Source organism: Ammodytes marinus, assembly GCF_949987685.1.
Source record: "Ammodytes marinus genome assembly, chromosome: 4".
In the NCBI taxonomy this organism is placed as follows: domain Eukaryota; kingdom Metazoa; phylum Chordata; class Actinopteri; order Uranoscopiformes; family Ammodytidae; genus Ammodytes; species Ammodytes marinus.
Genome location: NC_137233.1, coordinates 6,035,498 through 6,054,942, shown reverse-complemented (window position 1 = coordinate 6,054,942; position 19,445 = coordinate 6,035,498). Strand labels below are relative to the sequence as shown.

At 39.9% G+C, this 19,445-nt stretch overlaps 2 protein-coding genes across 2 annotated transcripts; both read right to left on the bottom strand.

Moving 5' to 3' along the window:
* Positions 1–2,406: 2,406 nt before the first annotated feature.
* gmppb (GDP-mannose pyrophosphorylase B) lies at positions 2,407–12,534 on the bottom strand. Its single transcript, XM_080026043.1, has 10 exons — positions 12,436–12,534; positions 10,608–10,804; positions 9,811–9,891; positions 9,253–9,301; positions 8,593–8,735; positions 7,975–8,133; positions 7,543–7,621; positions 6,245–6,372; positions 5,582–5,764; positions 2,407–5,156 (listed from the first exon to the last, which is right to left on the bottom strand). The coding sequence occupies exons 2-10, from the start codon at positions 10,734–10,736 to the stop codon at positions 5,025–5,027; spliced, it is 1,083 nt and encodes a 360-aa protein (XP_079882169.1). The 5' UTR covers positions 10,737–10,804; positions 12,436–12,534; the 3' UTR covers positions 2,407–5,024.
* A 1,134-nt stretch (positions 12,535–13,668) lies between these two features.
* pde12 (phosphodiesterase 12) lies at positions 13,669–19,127 on the bottom strand. Its single transcript, XM_080026156.1, has 9 exons — positions 18,583–19,127; positions 17,830–18,157; positions 17,174–17,604; positions 16,712–16,817; positions 16,249–16,393; positions 15,824–15,902; positions 15,537–15,659; positions 15,109–15,314; positions 13,669–14,425 (listed from the first exon to the last, which is right to left on the bottom strand). The coding sequence occupies exons 1-9, from the start codon at positions 18,833–18,835 to the stop codon at positions 14,306–14,308; spliced, it is 1,791 nt and encodes a 596-aa protein (XP_079882282.1). The 5' UTR covers positions 18,836–19,127; the 3' UTR covers positions 13,669–14,305.
* Positions 19,128–19,445: the final 318 nt, after the last annotated feature.

Here is a 19,445-nt window from a genome sequence, read left to right as displayed (position 1 = left end):
TGTGCTGACACTTTACTCAAAGAAAAAACAATGGCCTTTCAAACAGAAAAGAATTTCTCCTGTCCGGTCTGCCATGAAATCTACAAAGATCCTGTGGTTCTGTCGTGCAGCCACAGTTTCTGTAAAGACTGTCTGGAGACATGGTGGACAGAGAAAGAGATAAAGGACTGTCCAGTTTGTAAGGCAAGACATTTATTGAATGATCCTACATGTAACCTGGCGTTGAAGAACCTGTGTGAGACTTTCCTACGAGAGAGAGACCAGAGAGTTTCATCAGGGTCTGAGCCGCTCTGCAGTCTGCACAATGAGAAACTCAGACTCTTCTGTCTGGACCATCAGCAACCAGTTTGTCTCGTCTGTCGAGATTCAAAAACCCACAACAACCACAAATTCAGACCCATCGATGAAGCAGCAAAGGATCACAGAGAGGAGCTCCAGAAAACCCTGACGCCTTTACGGGTGAAATGTAAGTTCTTTAAAAAAGAAATGAAAGGAAAGGGTATACTAACAGAAATGCACATGATGGACCAGGCCCAACGCACAGAGAGGCAGATTAAGGATCAGTTTAGGAAGCTTCACCAGTTTCTAGAGGAGGAAGAGAAGGCCAGGATCTCTGCTCTGAGGGACGAAGTGGAACAGAAGACCCAGATGATGAAGGAAAAGACCCCGCCCAGACACAGTCAGAGCCACAGAGGAGCAGCTGAGAGCTAAAGACGTCTCATTCCTGCAGAACTACAAGGCTGCAGTGGAAAGAGTCCAGCAGCGCCCCCTGCTGGATGATCCACAGCTGGTCTCTGGAGCTCTGATAGACGAGGCCAAACACTTGGGCAACATGACCTTCAGGGTTGGACTGAAAATAGCCATGCTAAATAACTCTGAGTTGGTCACTGTAGCTCTGATAGCTTTTCTTATCTTTTTCCTTTTTTTTATTTTTTATTAATAAAACATTTTCTGTGAGGAATTAGGACACGCGTTTTACATCCAAAGTTCAAAACATGAACAAGACAAAAAAGAGAGAAAAAAGGAGAGGGGTGTGGATGTCCTTAGAACCCACCATACCGAGCATCAGTGCTTGTTGTTCTTCAGATGCGTAACTCAAAGCAGTCTCTGAACATCCAAGAAGTGCCAGCTCTTTCTCAGGGGGAATTATCTTTTCCATAGACCTCAGAGAACCACTTTAATATTCAGCTTCCATAATTTTCCTCTCCTTCTAAAAAATTGTGATGGTGAAAATTGTGAAAGAGAGAGCATAATGATAATGTTTGTTCATACAATAATGATAAGATGATAAAGTAACAGTTTGTACCGTATACTATTGAGGAGCTCTTCCAATGCTAAATATTTACTTCTGAGATTGAAATTCTTTTAATCAGATAATACATCAACACATATGATTTTTGTACATGAATACAACATATAACAACGATTGTGATAATACACTCAACAGGACCTTCTACATTTGGGAAATGATCTATGTAATGGAGACACTGTGTTATTTTTTAAATTACCTTAATCATAACTTTGAAATTTCTTGTAATACATCACATATATTAATATGTGATTAACCAATCAGTTCAGTTTTACTTGTTTTATTATTTTGGGGGGAAATTGCGACCGATTTTGAGGAATTGTTATATATTCTTTGGCTTATTTGTAACTAGTTGATCATTTTTATTTCTAGTAGTAGTTTTGATTTAATTCTGCCAGTTGTGTAAGCAGAGGCGTGACTTCTTTTGACATAGTTAAGACTTTATGAAGGTGACAAGTTTTTAAAATGTAAACCATACTTACATTGCAGATTTTTAAAATGTAAACCATTCGTACATTACAGATTGTTATGGTATTTTTACTACTTTTAATTGTGATTTTAAAGCAAATAAGGTAAAACAAATATTGAGTTGAATATCTATGATTTGAATCATTTGAGAATAAAGACAATCAAGAAAAAGTCAGAATGTTTGGACATTCGAGTTATTCTATTTTAAAACAATGTTTTAACATATTTTTTCTTATTTTTGTGTGATGGTCAGTTATCATAAAACATCACTACACATTGTAGTGGTGTGGTTTTGATTATTTTGCAATAACATTCCAGTGATTAAGTTTTGAATCTCTAAAAAGTTTTGGTAGCCTATTTGAGACAGAAAAAAAAATAGTTGAATCAAATGGGCAGATATCCTGACTTTTAGCCCCAAATATTGGTAACACTGAAAAACACTGGATCCTACATTTCCCATAATGCAACTTGAGAGAATCTTTCATTAGACATTCCCTGCTTAGTAAACAACAGCAGGATGAGTAAAACATGCCGTTTGTGATGAGGGTAGCGACACCTTAACATAAAGAGACAAGACGAGATATGATCAATAGATTATATTATTTCTTTAAAAAAGAGACTTCATTACAAGGATAGACTTCATTCATTCATCAAGGTTAAAGTCTTTACACGTTCAACTGTTTTTAACACTAACTGCATAACATGGAAGCACTGCAAATTGTTCAGAGATCAGTTTGATTTTGCATGTCTTCAAGGTCAGAAACAAACATATCTGTGCATCTGTGCTACTGAAGAAGAGATAAAAATACAGACTTAAAAGCTCCACAAACTTTAAACTGTGAAGCTTTTAACAATTCATTTTAACAGTGTCAAGCCGCATCTGTTGATTTAACATCATCTGTTTGAAAGTTAAAACATTTTTTTTTTTACAACAAGGGTGACACAAATCAGGAGGGCTTCATTTGAGTAGGACCCATCCAACCAAATTCACAAAGAAATCTCACCACAATGTCCATAAATTGAGGTCGGTTGGAGTTGACTAGTTGACATGAAGTTCTGGATTTTCAGATTTCCATATTTCTGAGCACATTAAAGACTTATGATCCATGTTGGCTAAACATTTGAGAATAATGGTTAATTCCCGATTTTAAAAAAATCAATCAATTAATCTGGTGCTCCTTCAAATAATAGATGGTAAAAATGCTTTTCTTTTATCCAAATGCAAGCTAAGCCAGACGGTAGTGCTGCTACCGGGAACAGAATGAACTAAACTTAACAAACATTTTTAGCCGCACTCACTAGAGACACATTTCTGACAATAGCAAAGTAGAATTTCCATTTTTAATCCTTTAAATCATTTTGTTTCCTGGTGTGTAAAGAGGAATAGACAGGATTCGTCAATTTGAACTTGAAGACTTCATCATCAAGTTTCTTATTAGATATTTTTGGACGATCAAATCAGAATTGATCAGAGAAAGAAATTCAACTTATTTAATGTCTCGTTGAAAGTTTCCCATTTCACTTCTACCTCTGATGCACCCATAAACAAACCCGAATGTGTGATGTCACAGTGTCTTGCCGTACACCTGTACATTACTTCAGCCAGGTGTATTCAGCCAAAAACAGTATTTTCAAGAAGTTATGAGCTACTAGAAACATTACACTTGAATTGAAAATATATTCAAAGCAGAAAAATTGAAAATCAAACTTGAATATAAGTAAACCTTCCTTATAAACTGCAGTTTGCTATAAAAATCTGCTACATTTTTGTTTCACTTTATACAGAGCAGTAACCATTTTGGCATTGCAGCACAGTTTTCATGATGAAAAGCAAAACGAGAATTTGTAGTTCAACAAGGGGAACAAACCCTACACCCAGTTATACCTGATCAAATCTGCACTAATTATTATTATACTTACATATGAACGTATCAAATTACATTCATCAGGTGGACAAAGACTCGACTCCGATTGGATGATAGTGTTCCTCTGTGATTACTGGATGTTTAATAATCACTCTTAAATCTCTGCTAAAATATTCACCGAACAACTCTTTCCCTGCGTTCCAAATCACATACTTTTTCTTTTTACTACACTACATACTAAAGGACAGAAGAGTTTTAGGGCCACAGGAGAGAGAAAAAAAAAATCAGATAAGGCAGATTTATTTTCCTTATGTCGAGAAATGTGAAGAATAAAGACGAATACTCCAAAATGCATGTATGTATTTTCAGCATACTAAAATTAACGTGCATGTATTGTGACATCCTAAATCTTTTTCTGGCGTACTAAATAGTAGTGAAGTATGGGTATTGGAACGCAGGGTTTGTGTTAGATGTGGTGTTCACAGCTTGTACTGCTGCCCCCTAGAGGCCAAACATGAATCTACTAATGCAGTTTTACCTCAAACAAATACTGCATTTTCTCCAGTCTGTCAGATGAGAAATGTCAGTGTCTTCAGACATGATCTCTACATCTCTAGATGTAGTTTAATCCTTCAAAGCCAGCTCACTGATCCTCTGTAGCTGTCCAGTTAATGTAAATGCACAGTGAATATAAACAACAGTGTTCATATCGCTCTCAAACCCCCAGCACTCGGCCCCAATAACTTCACATTAGTCCCTCCACCATCCGACTGACAACCACCCCTGGTATATCAACACTTCCCTAGAATTCTCTCCATTTAAAGGTGGAGTCAGTGATTCTGGAGAACGCTTGTTGTCAAAATCACTTTGTCAAAATCAGTGAATATCGCCTGGCTATCCGCTACATTCCTGTACTGTATGTACTGAAAAAATAACCAGTGTTAATACACAGCCTAGGCTTTGTAAACTGGTATGTAAACAAGCGTTCCCCAAAATGGCTGACTCCGCCTTTAAAGCGGTGTTCACGTGAGACGTTTTACATCCGCCACACTCGGAACATTAGCGTTTTTACTTTTCAATGATTGATGGACGGTGCAGCCAAGCAGGGTCAAAAAACAAGTCCAAATTAATTTTAAAAAATGAAAAAAATAAACCTTGCCTGGCCATCTCTCTCTCTCTCACACTCTCCCTGTGTGTGTGTGTCTCTCTCACTCTCTCTCTGTCTGTCTGTGTGTGTGTGTGTCTCTCTCTCACACACACACACTCTCTCTGTGTTTGTGTGTGTGTGTCTCTCTCTCTCTGGCACAGTGTGGGGTGATCAGCTGAGTTCATTTTAAAAAAAAGGCGCTGGTCTTTTCCGCTCCACTATCACCGTGGTGACGCTACATGATGATGCGAGGCTCTGGGACCGACTCGTTGATGGATTTGTGCGGCAGGACGTTCGCTCCGTTCAGGTAAAGCTCGTCATTCACGATCACATCTTCCCCCAGCACCGTCACATTCTCCATACGAACCTGAGCACACACAGACAGACAAGGCATCAGCACACCTCACCACAAGATTAAACATGTTTGTTAGGCTTGTATGAGGTTAATGTAACATTTAATATCGTGTACAGTATTTAATTTATTACAATGCACAATAAAGAACTTTCAACTTTAAAAGTGGAGTCAGCTATTCCGGAGAAATCTTGTTTTCAAAATCACTTTTGTCAAAATCAGTGAATATCGCTACCTGTCCATACTGTGTGTGCGCTTAAGAAAAAAATCCAGTGTTTATTCACAGCCTCCTAGGGTCTTGATCAGACATGTTGCTAGCTACGGTGGGCCCCCTTGATTTACATACCCTTTGTTTACATAATAATTTATTTGTGATTTTGGGCTATATAAATAAAAAGTGATTTGATTTGAAATGTTGGTGAGGTCTGTGAAACACTCACCCACTGGCCCACAGAGGAGCTCCAGCCCACGATGCAGCTCTCGAGCCAGGAGTGGGAGCGGACCCTTGCCCCCTTCATCACGGTGCAGCGTTTGATCCTCACCCCGTCCTCCACCACCACGCCCGCCCCGATGGACACGTTGGGACCGATGGTGCAGTTCTCCCCAATCTGAGCCGTGGGGTCCTAAAGAGAGAGGGATTTAGGATTATATTACTATGTCATTTGGGGAGATAGTTGCATGATAGTAAAGCATCTGAAAAGAGTTATAGGTATATTTAACGATCCATATAAAGATATAAACATATGTGATTAAGTTTGATAAACTTTATAGAAATTACGTGTAGAACCAATCGCAGCAGTTCTCTGCAAGAAGGTTCTATAAAAACAATGACTTTCGCCATGAACAGACTGTTTGATACAGCAGAGTCCACACAGTCCTGTCATACAGCCTAGACAGTCAAAAAGCTGTTATGTATATTAACTAGGTTTTATAATACTTACGAACATTTATTTTCAATCAGTTTTGTAAAAGGTTTTATTAAGACACCTGACTTTGATAGCATTTATTGATTTTTATATTCTAGCCCAGTTTTCCAGAGGCTTTAAACATTTTTTATATAATTTTTTTTATGAGACAAGAAGCGTTTGACGAGCAGAACTCACCACCAGAACGTTGCCTAGGAAACCTGGCCCTGTGCGTAGCCTGTCCGGAGCGTGTTGCCGTACCGACTGGAGGTACATGCACATTCCTGTCAGGAAGTCTTTGGGCTGACCGATGTCCATCCAGAAACCTGCACACCGACCAAAACAACAGACAGAAAGACGGACAGAAAACAGACATACAAAAATAACAGACAGACAGACGGTATAGAGAGATACAGTTAGTTAGTTAAATGGAAACAAGGACACAAAACCAGGAGTGGTAATCTACAACGGGTGAGGTTCAGCTGCTTCAGACAAAGCTTATCGCTCCCAGAGAAGAATGAGGATCTAGAAAAGCACCGATTCCACACTCCACACATTATTTGTATCTAAACATTACAGAAAGAACAATTTAAATGAATGGAAACAGTCTTTGTTTGTTGGTTTCGATGCTTCTCTACAAACGATTCCTCTCCAGAACTACACAAACAACCCAAACACTTACGTCTGGTGGAGCTGTGAGCTGCAGAAACCAGAGCGGGCACACGGGTCAACATCACACAATATGTATGTAATCCTTTATCGTATTGCCATAATGAGTCTTACATAAATTAAATAATAATCTAAAGTCCTTTTGGGATAAAAGATTAGTTGCTGTCTTGTCAAAAGTTAGATGAGGAGATTCATTTCCCTTTTATGTCTGTGAGCTTAAAATATGAGACAATTGCCACAGCAACCGGCAAACGACAATGTGGTAAACAAACCTCCAGTACAGACGACTGTTATATGAAAGAGAAAACAGCAGTGAAAAGTAAAACTATCACAAACAGTTTACAAACCCACTGGCTGTCTCAGATTTCACTTTGAGCTCCAAATAAAGAGATACAGATAAAATCTGCTGGTTTGTTTACTAGCGCCGACATCGTATGTGTGTCTTTGAAAGCCTGACTTCGTTTTTGTGATGTCACTGTGTGTTATAAAAAATAAATAACACCCCACTTGTATAATATATAGGTATTATCCGCTTACATATTGAATGTCCTCCTCACTGAGAAAACAGCGGGGAAAAATATAGTGTATTTTTATTTTACTGGGGCAAAAATAACAACTCAGATTTTTTTAATGTAGTTTTAGGTTCATTTGAATTTTTAAGTGACCAAAAGTTTTTCATAAAATCAAACAATTGAATCAATTAAAATGACGAATTGATAATTAACAGAGTGACTTACAATTAAAATATTAGTTTATTTTGGCCATTTATTAAATATACGTGTGTGTCTTACAGATTGTGGTGTTGTAGTAATAATAATAATATTTACCCTGTAGCTCCATGGAGTACAGATGTCCTTGCTCCGCCATGACAGGAAATATCTCCTTCTCTATCGATGTTGGTCTCAGCTAGACACACGCGCGCGCACACACACACACACACACACACACACACACACACACACACATTATATTATTACATGGCAGTTTTAATAATGAAAATCAAAAGGTTCATTAGAGAGCATTTTTTGTTTGTTTGTTGAACATTAACTTGTTACTCCATCGGCGTGTGTGTGTGTGTGTGAGTGAGTGTGTGAGTGAGTGAGTGAGTGAGTGAGTGAGGGAGTGAGTGAGTGAGTGAGTGAGTGAGTGAGTGAGTGAGTGAGTGAGTGAGTGAGTGAGTGAGTGAGTGAGTGAGTGAGTGAGTGAGTGAGTGAGTGAGTGAGTGAGTGAGTGAGTGAGTGAGTGAGTGAGTGTCTCACCTCGATCCTGCTGAGCATGCTGGGATTGAAGATGTACATTCCGGCGTTGATCTTGTTGGAAACAAAGACTTGCGGTTTTTCCACAAATCGATGAATCTTGCCGCTGTCCGCTTCAAACACTACCACGCCGTACTTAGAGGGCTCCTCCACCCGCGTTACCTACACACACACACACACACACACACACACACACACACACACACATATTTAAAAGCAGAAATGAAAACCAATCCACATTCTATTCAAATCGGCTGCAACCTTCCATACAGTATTTGTTCTCATTTGTCTTATACGCTTGGAAAACAATTTTTTTCTTTCTTTTCTATAAAGTAATTTCAGCGTCAGGACAGACTGATTGATTGATTTCCCTTCTCAAGCCTAAAGTTTAAAGACCAACAGCAACAGGATAAAAAATAAAAAATATGATGGAAGAAGAGGCTTTTTATGCATTTAATCTTTTCAATTTTCCATTTCAGGAGTTTGTTTCACTTTCTTTAAAAACTGAAACTGAATTATAGTCGGATTTTCCTGAGGATAACAATATGAAAATAAGTTTATTTCTGATTTCATATCTTTGAGTCTGAATATAATAAATAAATAAATGTCTGTCTCTCTCACCACGATGGTTCCCTCGCGGCCGTGGTTACGGTGGAACTGCAGCATGTCTCTGAAGGGGAAATCACAGATCACGTCTGAGTTCAGGACAAAGAACGGCTCGTTGTCCACGTTCAGCAGCTCTCGAGCCAACGCCAGGGGGCCAGCTGCACACACACAAGGCAAGTTTATTTATATAGAACAATTGAGACACAAGGCCATTCAAAGTGCTTTACAGGGTCAAGAAATACACCAAGATTAAAATACATCAAGTGTAGAATAGACATTAGAAAATCAAATTAAAAATATGATTAGAAATTTAAAAAAAAATTATAGGTTAAAAAGGGAAACAGAAAAGTCATCAGATTTGATTTAAAAGAGAAAGTTTTCTGGGAGTTTGTTCCAGATATGTGGAGCATAAAAACTGAAAGCTGCTTCTCCTTGTTTAAACACACACACACACACACACACACTTTAATTTAACCTTGTGTGTGGAGTAACCTTTGTGTGAATTTACATGTGTGTTAACTGACAAATAAATATCTTAAAACTTGAATACACTGACTGCAACTCTACTACTACTACTCTACAAACTGGAACACTAGGTTGGACTCTCTACACTGTTGTTGTGCGGAGACAGTTTCTGTCCGTCTGGATTTTGTTTGTATTGAAACTGAGACTCACCGGTTCCCAGAGGCTCCGTCTCATGAGACAGAGAGATACGAATCCCAAGCTGAAGAGGAAACACAGTCAAACATTCAGGATCATTCAGAATGAGCATGAATACAAAAATTAAATAAAAAATATTTTGTTTTGGACACAGCTTAAACTCTATCCACCTCTCAGAGATACGGCCGTGGAAAAAATTAAGAGACCACTCCAAATGTTCAGTGTCTCTTGTTTTACTATTTAAAAGGCATATGTTTGAGTAGAATGAACACTTTGATTTTATTTTATAAACTACTGACAACATTTCTACCAAATTCACAATAAGAAATAATGTAAGTAGTAAGTAATGTAGAGATGAAGATTGAAGAAAAATCCAGACTGGTCTCTTAATTTTCTCTGCGGCTGTACATACACTTCCTTCATGCCTGATACCACTGTGGGTAAGTGGATTTGTGTGAACAATTGACCCTTTAGGAAAGCCATGGATAAATTAACAGACTGACCTACTACACTGGTCAAACACAATAGAAAAACATTCAGTGTGTGAAGCGTTGGATGGTTTTTCTGACGTACCCTTTCCTCCTGGACTCTCATCTCTCTCTCCAGCAGCTCTGACATGTAGCTCACCGCTAGAACCACATGGTCCACACCGGCCTACACACACACACACACACACACACACACACACACACACACACACACACACACACACACACACACACACACACACACACACACACACACACACACACACACACACACACACACACACACACACACACACACACACACACACACACACACACACACACACACACACACACACACACACACACACACACACACACACACACACACACACACACACACACACACACACACACACACACACACACACACACACACAACTTGTTAAAGGCACAGTCTGTAGTATCGGAGTATTTAGCAGCATCTAGTGGTGAGATTCTAGACTGCAACGCTCCCTTCCTAAACAAATTTACAGAAGCTACGGTGGCCTTCAAGGACAAGAAGCTATAGTTAATAGAGATGGCATCATGTCTTTCCACAATATCAAGTGAAGATGTATTTAGTTATTTATTCTATAATACTTATTTTTTTGTCTTTAAACAGGTGCATGTCCGATGAACACCCACTATATAAAAAAGGTGTAAGGCCGTTAAGTTAGTCAGTTCTGTGCTAGAAACATGATGGTGCAACATGGCGGCCTCAGCGCACCGCTTCTTTGTAGATATAAGAGGCTCATTCTAAGGTTAGGTAATAAAAAAAAATTCAAGTACCAAGTATACACTAATAAAAACATACTTATGAATATTATATTCCAGTTCTACCAACTCTGTGTTCCTCCATACCTTGACCAGCGCTTCGACCTGATGCAGCAGGATTGGTTTGTTGCAGAAATCGACGAGCGGTTTGGGGACGCTGAGTGTGAGCGGTCTCAGGCGTGTGCCGTAGCCTCCGACCAGGATCAAAGCCTTCATGCTTCTGACGTTAGCAACCGTTACCAGGGGGACCACAGCTCATCAATGACGACACAGCAACAGTCAGCCTGAAGGAAGGAGGCACAATGAAGGGAAATGTTAGAGGTTTTACAAAGCACTGATGCTTTCAATGACAGACCAATCAATTTCAAATAAAATAGATTTTTTTAATGACTATGGGCTGCCTTTATGGTAAAGAGACGTGTTGTTTAAAGTCCTGCCAAAGCATTATACTCATATTTTCTCCACCTTACGAATAGCCAGGTAACTTTTTTAAACTTTAATGTCACTTATATATATCGATGTTTCCTTCAAAACATTTACAAATTTGTACAAAAAACAAACAAACATATTTTGCTTTGTTTTTCTAAAAAGTCCAAGGATGATTTTTGCTCCCATCTTTGTTTGAATTTGGAAATAGAGTCGTCTTTTAAAAAAAGAAACTTTAATCATTGTGCAAACAGAATATTTTTGTACAGATGGTAGAAGAGTCGTTGAGGATTTTGCAGATACCTTCTGGTAATTAGAAAAACGTCATGGTCTATTCTTTAAAAGGAGCATGAGTGTTACTTCTCTCCATTTATTTATATTAGGTTTTTCTTTTTATCTGTAACCCATCAAACGGTTGTTGTGGAATAAATCATATTTTGCCTTTAGTCCTAAGAGAGGCCCTACTCTCTTAACACGTCACCAGAAACAAGAGCTGCCCACTCGTCACCCTATATCCTTTGTGTGCTTTAAAGAAAGACACAGAATATCTTTAGGTGTAAAACCTGTTAAACCTGAACGTTATTCATGTATAGACAGAGAGGAATATGAACGTGGCATTTGACAAAGTAGCGGAAGGTTTTGAATGAGTTTGTTTCCATCTTTGTTTCTTTCTGACCTTTAACCCCAATGATTCATTCATAAAACAAACAGACAATAGTATGACGAACACAAACTGTGTGCTCAAGTCATAAAAGTTAAAACATGTTAAAGGAAGTCTTACTATGTACTGTTAGTGCACTATATGGTTGCTTAAAGTGTTTTGGCATTTTGTAAGTTTATTTTATTTTATTCTATTCATCTTTTAACTTTTGGAATTTTCTCATTTTATTTGTATTCCACATGTGTGTAAATGTTTTCGATAATGCAATGTGCCTTCTCATTGCTAATAATTGTGTATTATAGGACACTTTCTCATTTATTTTTTCTACTTTTCACTGCCATTTGTGATGCGTTATAATCAGTATTGCTATTTATTTATCTCTGTAACTTACACGTATTGCTTTTTTAATGTAATATAGGCCTATAAATAAACTAGATTTGACATTCGTATTCAAGTTTTGCACTGTGAACTCAAGAGAAACCCACCCACACACACCCCCATGGACACACACAGAAACTCAGTACACAGCACATACACCTGTCGCTCAGTGATACAGCGCCTTAGCGACCGTATTATCACAATATATGAATGAACAGCGGCATGAAAAAGTCTAAACTCGTCTACGTTATAGCTCCAGAGGTATAGAAAGAACAAAACATGCTCGTGTTTTGAACTCTGACACAGTTAACCAACAGTGATTGAGGCTAAATCACGTTAGCTCACCCGGCTAACTTTACCTACCAAACTACAAACTAGCTGATAACAAGATAGTATCCTGTTCCTGCCTTTGTCAGTGCGAAAGGAGAATTATATAGGATGATAACTTACGCGTATTTGCTCAGCTAAAGTCTCCAGGAGGTTTGTGATTGACTGAAACTACGGGAATGACACGTAGGATTCAAATCCGTGTTCCGTGTTTGGTTTCCGGTCCAGCTGGTCAGACTACGTCATAGCGTCAAGTTAGGTAAACGCAACACGTCACACGTACAACATCCAGTCCACAGTGTCAAAAATAAAAGCACTGACGTTTTTTAATCCATACCATATTGAGATTCTGTTGGATTTTTCTTTAATTCACAATAGCAATTTATTTTAGTATTTAATTATTTGTATGTTATTTCTCGTTTACATAATACAACTTAAAATGTTGCTAATGTCTTGTTGTTATGAGAGAGCATACGATACAAACTGAATAAAAAAAGCAGAAACTATAATATGTGCTGCTCCCTGTCTCAATATGATAGCAACAATAAATCCAAACCAAACTTGAATTGTTTCATCACCAAAAGTGCCCTTCAGTTATCATTTTATTTAGATTTCAATGTCATATCCAAGCTTAATATGTTCTTACATTTGTATTTGAATAGGTTTTTGGAACTGTAGTCGGGGGTAAATGGTGTTTATGCTCTTATTGTAGGCCAAATAATCTGGTTTCCGGTTCTGGTTGGTGGCTGTGGTAAACTTGACAGGGTGACTTTCACCGCTGTCACTGACGTCTTAACACTGTGGCCCCTCCTCGTCATCCTCGTCACCACTTCTGACCAATCAGAGAAAAACAGCGTGGCGATGGAACCACGCGAATTTACATAGTATGAACGAGCATGGATACACATTTTAATTCGGTGACATAACATACCGTATCCCTAGAGACATGCTGCTGCCTCGCTAGAATCAAAAACAGTCTGTCTATAACATTTAGCCTGAAACTAAATTACTTTTGGAATTATAATAGAGGATAAGAAAAAATCGTTTGTTCAATAGGCTACTTCATTCATTTATATTAGGTACATTCACTTTTTTATCCACAAATGTAAATCCATTAGGACAGTCCGTACTGCAAACCGTTGGAAGTACATACAAAGAAACATTAAAAACAACAATTCATACATCTTTTTTTTCTCAGTTTTTAATACCAATACTGATGGTATTGCCATATTGTTGTATGATTGACTAATATAAAAAAGTAAATATAAAAAATGTTGTTAGAAGTAGCAGAATTTAAAAGGTAAATTTTTTTTTGTTTAATTAAAAACAGCATGCATGAACTTTAAGGCATAGATTGAAACTTTATTTAAAAAAAACTCAATTGAGCAACCCATTTGGCAAACATAATAGCAATAATAAATATTTCCAATTAAATCTTTTTTCTTTATTAACCTCATCATTGGTTATCGAAACCAATAAGTATCCACGTAGTAAAATGTGTCAGGAGGAGAAGACACATTACAAGTCACATGAACATAATTATCTTGCATGACACAGGCCAGCAGTGGGACTTATTTTCTTTATGTACCAAACAAAGTAAGGAATTTCTTTATGGAAGAATAACAGTCAAAGAGCAGCGCATTGCTTTTCCCTTTAACAACCCCAACACTTTATATACAGTATATATTTAAATTCATGAAGTATTGTGCTGTAGATAGTACAATATGAACTTAATCACAACATATTGTAGTTTAATCCAGTTCACTTCTTGTCCATGTTTCCGTTGTTGTTCATTAGTCTAAGTATGCAGCCAATGTAAAGCGCTTTGGGTCTGCGAAAATAAAACTGGCAAAAGAGCTATGCAAGTGGAGTCCATTTACCATTTTAACAAAAAACCTGCAGGAACACGTTTCCATGTCCAGACTTCATTTAAGAATAAATACAATTCCAAAGTCAGAATGTATTATCAGAAACGTCCCAGTGTGTGTTGAGGTCAGACGTTCCAGCGCAGGTCTGAGATGAGGGCGATGTGGTCCGAGGGGTGAGCCACGCTGGGCAGAGCCTCGTAGGTGGTGACCTCCTGGTGACTGGGCAGAGGAATCACCTGCTCCACCTGCACACACACACACACACACACGCACACACACAGAGACACGCACGCACACACAGACAGACAGAGACACGCACGCGCACACACAAGCATGTTAGCTGCTTTTTTATTTTTAAAGATTATTTTATAGCATTTCCAAGCTTTATTTGACAGTACAGAGTTGAAATGGGGAGACATACAGAGAGGGGGGATGACCTGCAGTAAAGGTCCACGGGCTAGTATTGAACCCGCAACCACTGCAACGAAGGCCGAAACCAATATAGTACGCACTCTATCCACTACGCCACCGGAGCAGCCCAAGCATGTTAGCTTCTTATTTAAAAGTGGCTACGAGGAGCTTTCAGTTTTATTTTTTAAATCTTTATTTGATAGTTTAGTGCAAAATTAAATAGGGGGGGGGGGGGGGGGAAGAGAGAGAGAGAGAGAGAGAGAGAGAGAGAGAGAGAGAGAGAGAGAGAGAGAGAGAGAGAGAGAGAGAGAGAGAGAGAGAGAGAGAGAGAGAGAGGGCAAAGGGTTCGGGCTTGAGTCAAACAGGGGCCCCTGCTGCAAGGACTTTGCCTTGGTGGTTAGAGATCTACCCGTTGTTTGTTTTGGTTATTGTAACTTTCGGGGCATTAAATTATGTGTGAAGACTAATTTCCTTAGGGGGACAATACAGTATATGGTATCAGTATCAATGTAAGTACCTGCATGCTGTCCGGCTGTATGAAGATGTAGTCCAGGCAACCGTGGAACCCTCCCACGTAGTTAGTGTAAGCCGGGGTGCTGCAGGCGCTAAGCAACGGGGGGAAAGAGGAGAGGAGCTCCATCCTGCACAGATCATCAGGGCCGGAGCTGCTCCAGTCCTCATGTTGCTCGGGAACCGCTGCCTCGGTAACCAGCTGGAACACACCTGCACACAGGAAGGAGAGATAAACATTAGCTACGTTCCAATGCTATACCCCCCCCCCCCCCCCCATGTTGTATGGTAGAAAAGGATTTAGGATGTCCCAATATATGTGGTTGAATACAGCATGCTGAAAGATACTCGGATACCCTACTACATCTGATCGTGACTTTTAGTGTGGAAATCAGCATCCTACTGTGGAGTTACCTGAGCTAGGAGTGGAGTTACCTGAGCTAGGAGTGGAGTTGAAGTCGCCACCAAAGATCAGATGAGCTCCAGGTGCGACCTCGCTGATCACATGACTCAGGTGTTTGAGAGCCACGCCCATCTGCACCAGGCGAGTGTTCCCTCCTTTGAAAGGAAAGGAATTCAGTTTTTAGGAGTTTGTTCTTGTGTTTCATTTAGTTTTGTATTGTTGATATGTCTGAAATAAATTGAATCAATCAATCAATCAATAACTCTCTTCTCTTACATTGTTGACCCTGGTGTGTTTATACAGGGGAATGAGTAGTTACCTTTCGGGTGCCAGTACAGGTGAGTGTTGGCCACACAGACTTTCCTGCCCGGTTTATTCAAGTCCTCAAGCACAGTGACCTGCAGAGGAAAAACAGTCAGTGTCATGAAGCAGATTCACAAAGGCTGGAGGTTGACAACACTGTAGCTGCAAACCAACCATTATATTTTACTATTAATAAGATTTTATTTTTAGATTAATTGATTCCCCGATTAAATGTGAGAAAACAGCTGCAGTTAGTTAGTGTGTTAGTGAGTGTGTGTGTGTGTGTGTGTGTGTGTGTGTGTGTGTGTGTGTGTGTGTGTGTGTGTGTTTAAAAAAAAACTGCAATAAATATATTGTGAAAAAGAAAATGTGAGAAACCAGCCTGTACAGCCATCTCCTAATAGGACTAGTAGAGCAGGTGTAGAGCAGGTGTATCGGTACCTGCAGGACGGTGGACCGCTGCAGGATCTTCCCCTTCAGAGCGCCGTTAGCTGAAACCTTCTCCAGCAGCTCACTGTGGAGCGGGTCAGAGGTCAACGCCTCGCTCAGCACGATGTCATGACGACTCACCAGCTGAAACTTCGACCTGAGAAGAAAAACATGATATCATCTTTAATGACCTCATCATGGATTCAAAAAGTTAATTATTAAAATCAGAGTTTCTCAAAAACAAGCAAGTAGACTTAGTATGACCATTATTTATATATTGCATCACAATATGGTCCACAGTAATCACACAATTTGGAAAGACAAGTCCTATTGGCTCACAATCTTTTACGTAATATCCAGTCCTACTCGTGACATAAAGGCTCATTCCTAAAATAAACAACTATCAAATAAGACAACTGTAAAAAAAACTGTTTAAAAAGTTATCTCTTCATGTTGTTGCTGCTTGCTGACTGACCTGCGGTAGTAAGTGGCGAGTCCTTCATGCTGCTTGTCTTTGATCCTGAAAACTCCGTCCAGACCGAAGGCATCGAGAGCCGGAGACAGACTGTCCGTGAACACACCTGAAGAGAACAGAGAACAGGAAGTAAGTCAGGTCAGTGTTGTTGTAATTACTCAGAATTCCTCATGGGGGCGAAAGGAGTTAGACACTATAGCTTCTAGGCAGCTAGTTGGTGTTTTTTTTTCTCCAAATCAACTCTTCGTCATTGCATCAAGTAGAATGAAGTTCATACTTATATCATATCAAAACATGTAAATTGTTTTCTTTTTTCTTTTTTGTGAAATAATTTAAAAATAATTTATTTATATAGTTTATTGTACGTTCATACTTTTCATTTTGTTTTGTATTTTTGATATGTCTGAAATATATAGAATCAATCAATCAATCAATCAATCAATCAATCAATCAATCAATCACCTTTGTCGACCTCCTGTAAACATACGATGTCAGCGTTGTACCCGGCCAGCTCCTTCTTGATCAGGTTCTGCCTGTAGTCCAGCTGCAGGGCGTAGGGAGCGCAGTACGGGTAAAGCACCGTCTTGGACATCTCCGTCTGTGCGTAGACGTCAGCCAGGATGTTGTATGTCACCACCCTGACCGCGGGCCACTCTGCTTCTCTCAGCGTGTACGCGTGGCGGTTATCGAACGTGCACACGCCCGGTCCCGCCTCCACCGCTCCCATGGAAACCAGCTCCTGGCCCGGGCCGCTGCGTGTTCCGTCTCTAGGCGTGCAGGTCAGTTTGAGCCTGAAGCCGATGTCCTGATTCGACGGGACGTGGAACCGCCCGCTGCCGACCTCCGTCCAACCGCCGCCATCCGAAGAGGCGACTTTTTCAGCAGCTTCAGAACTAAGAGGGAAACGAGAGAAAATTATTAAATTACGTGCATCTCTATTAAGTATAATTGTGTTCGCCAATACACACACAATTGGTAACTTTGTATGAAGTTTTAACGAAATAGAGAAACAATACTACATATTTCTGAGAGTAAACACAAACATTGTAAGCGTCGTGCAAGTAGGATTTGGCGTAGGGCTGCTGTTGTATTGCACCTTCCTCTCTTGGTGTAATCACCTTGTGTACGGGACGTTTTCTCTGTACCACTTGAACTCGCAGTCCTGCAGGTTCCCAAACTCCACCTCCAGTTTGGGACAGACGGGGAACTCAGCCAGCAGGGACACCGGTAGCTCTGCGGTGGTTAGAGTGGGAGCATTTCTCTGCACCGAATATCTGACGTCCCCCACATGCAGCACACAGCCGTCCTGCCAGGCCTCTGAGTTGGGCAGTGTGTCCACCACCTCATCCCCGTCCCGGTACAGCTTCACCACGGCAACAGCCTCTGCTCCGGTCTCACTCTGCTGGCCTTTGTTGTGGTTTTTCTTGGACTTCTTCGCCTTGTTACCTTGGAAATGTTGATGAAGACAGAACACAATGAGCATAATTAATTAGACATATTCATAGTATTTAGTTTTTTGTTGTACATGACATACATATACAAAAAAACAAATACATCCAGTCTATAAGGACACAACAGCAGCTGTACCAAATTCCATTACATACTGTTCACACACATATATGCTGACATGCACTCTACAAACTGAATACACTGACAATGAATCATATACATGCACAATGTAGGCTACTTACACAAATTCAACATGGTTTAATCCCGATAAAGGGTTTTTACTGGGAGTTTTTTCTCAGCCGAGCTAAGGGTCTAAGGGCAGGGTGTCATACTGGGCGGAATGTAAAGCCCAGTGAGGCAAATGTCTATTTATGATATTGGGCTATACAAATAAAACTGATTTGATTTGAACGCCTTCCTACCTTTGCCCTTAGCGATGCCGTTGGAGATCCGGGCTAGGACCTTACCAAGCGTCTCGTCCTGGTCCCGCAGCATGTGCTTGTGGCTGCCCTCCAGACAGAAGGAGATGGTGAGTTTGGGTTCCCCCGGGAGACACCTCACCACAGCGGGCTCCATGGAGCCGAGGAGGCGGCGGGCCCGGGCCAAAGTCCGCGGGGAGGAGGAGAGCAGGCGGCGGGGGAGAAGCGAGAGGGCGGCGGAGAGGAGGTTTAACATGAAGCCCCTGGCAACAGCAGCTTAAATACCCTAACTACACACGGCAGACGTGAACGGTGTTACCCAGTATCAGCAACGGTCAACGGTGAGACCTTAGCCAGGGTGCTAACCGGCAAACGCTAATAAAATGGAAAAAGGTCGAGTTTTTATTTAACCTCCAACTGTCCGGTTTGATACTAAGCAGCAGTCGAGCCTCATAAATCAAACTGTCACGTAAACTAACTTGTACTGTTTCTATATTCACTAAAAGTTGGTCGGTTGTCTGCCATCGCTTTCCCTCAAGTCAGCAGCATGAGTCTTCTCTTCTTCTACTATAACAAAGGCTGCTGCTTTAACTCCTGTGCATGTTTCACTGCCATCAACAGGACAGAATTTATATTACACCATCATGTATTTTTTTATTGGTCAGATTAATATTATATAATTTTATAACACTTAATGATTACATTTATCATTCTAATTCCTGTTGAATTTCGCACACATGTCCATTATACGTCTTAGTATGTATTAGTGTTTATTACACTGTTTTTACATAGGCTAGTATGATGATGACATATTTTTTTAAATGTTTCATAATTGTCATTCCAACGTTTTCTCTATATGTTGTATA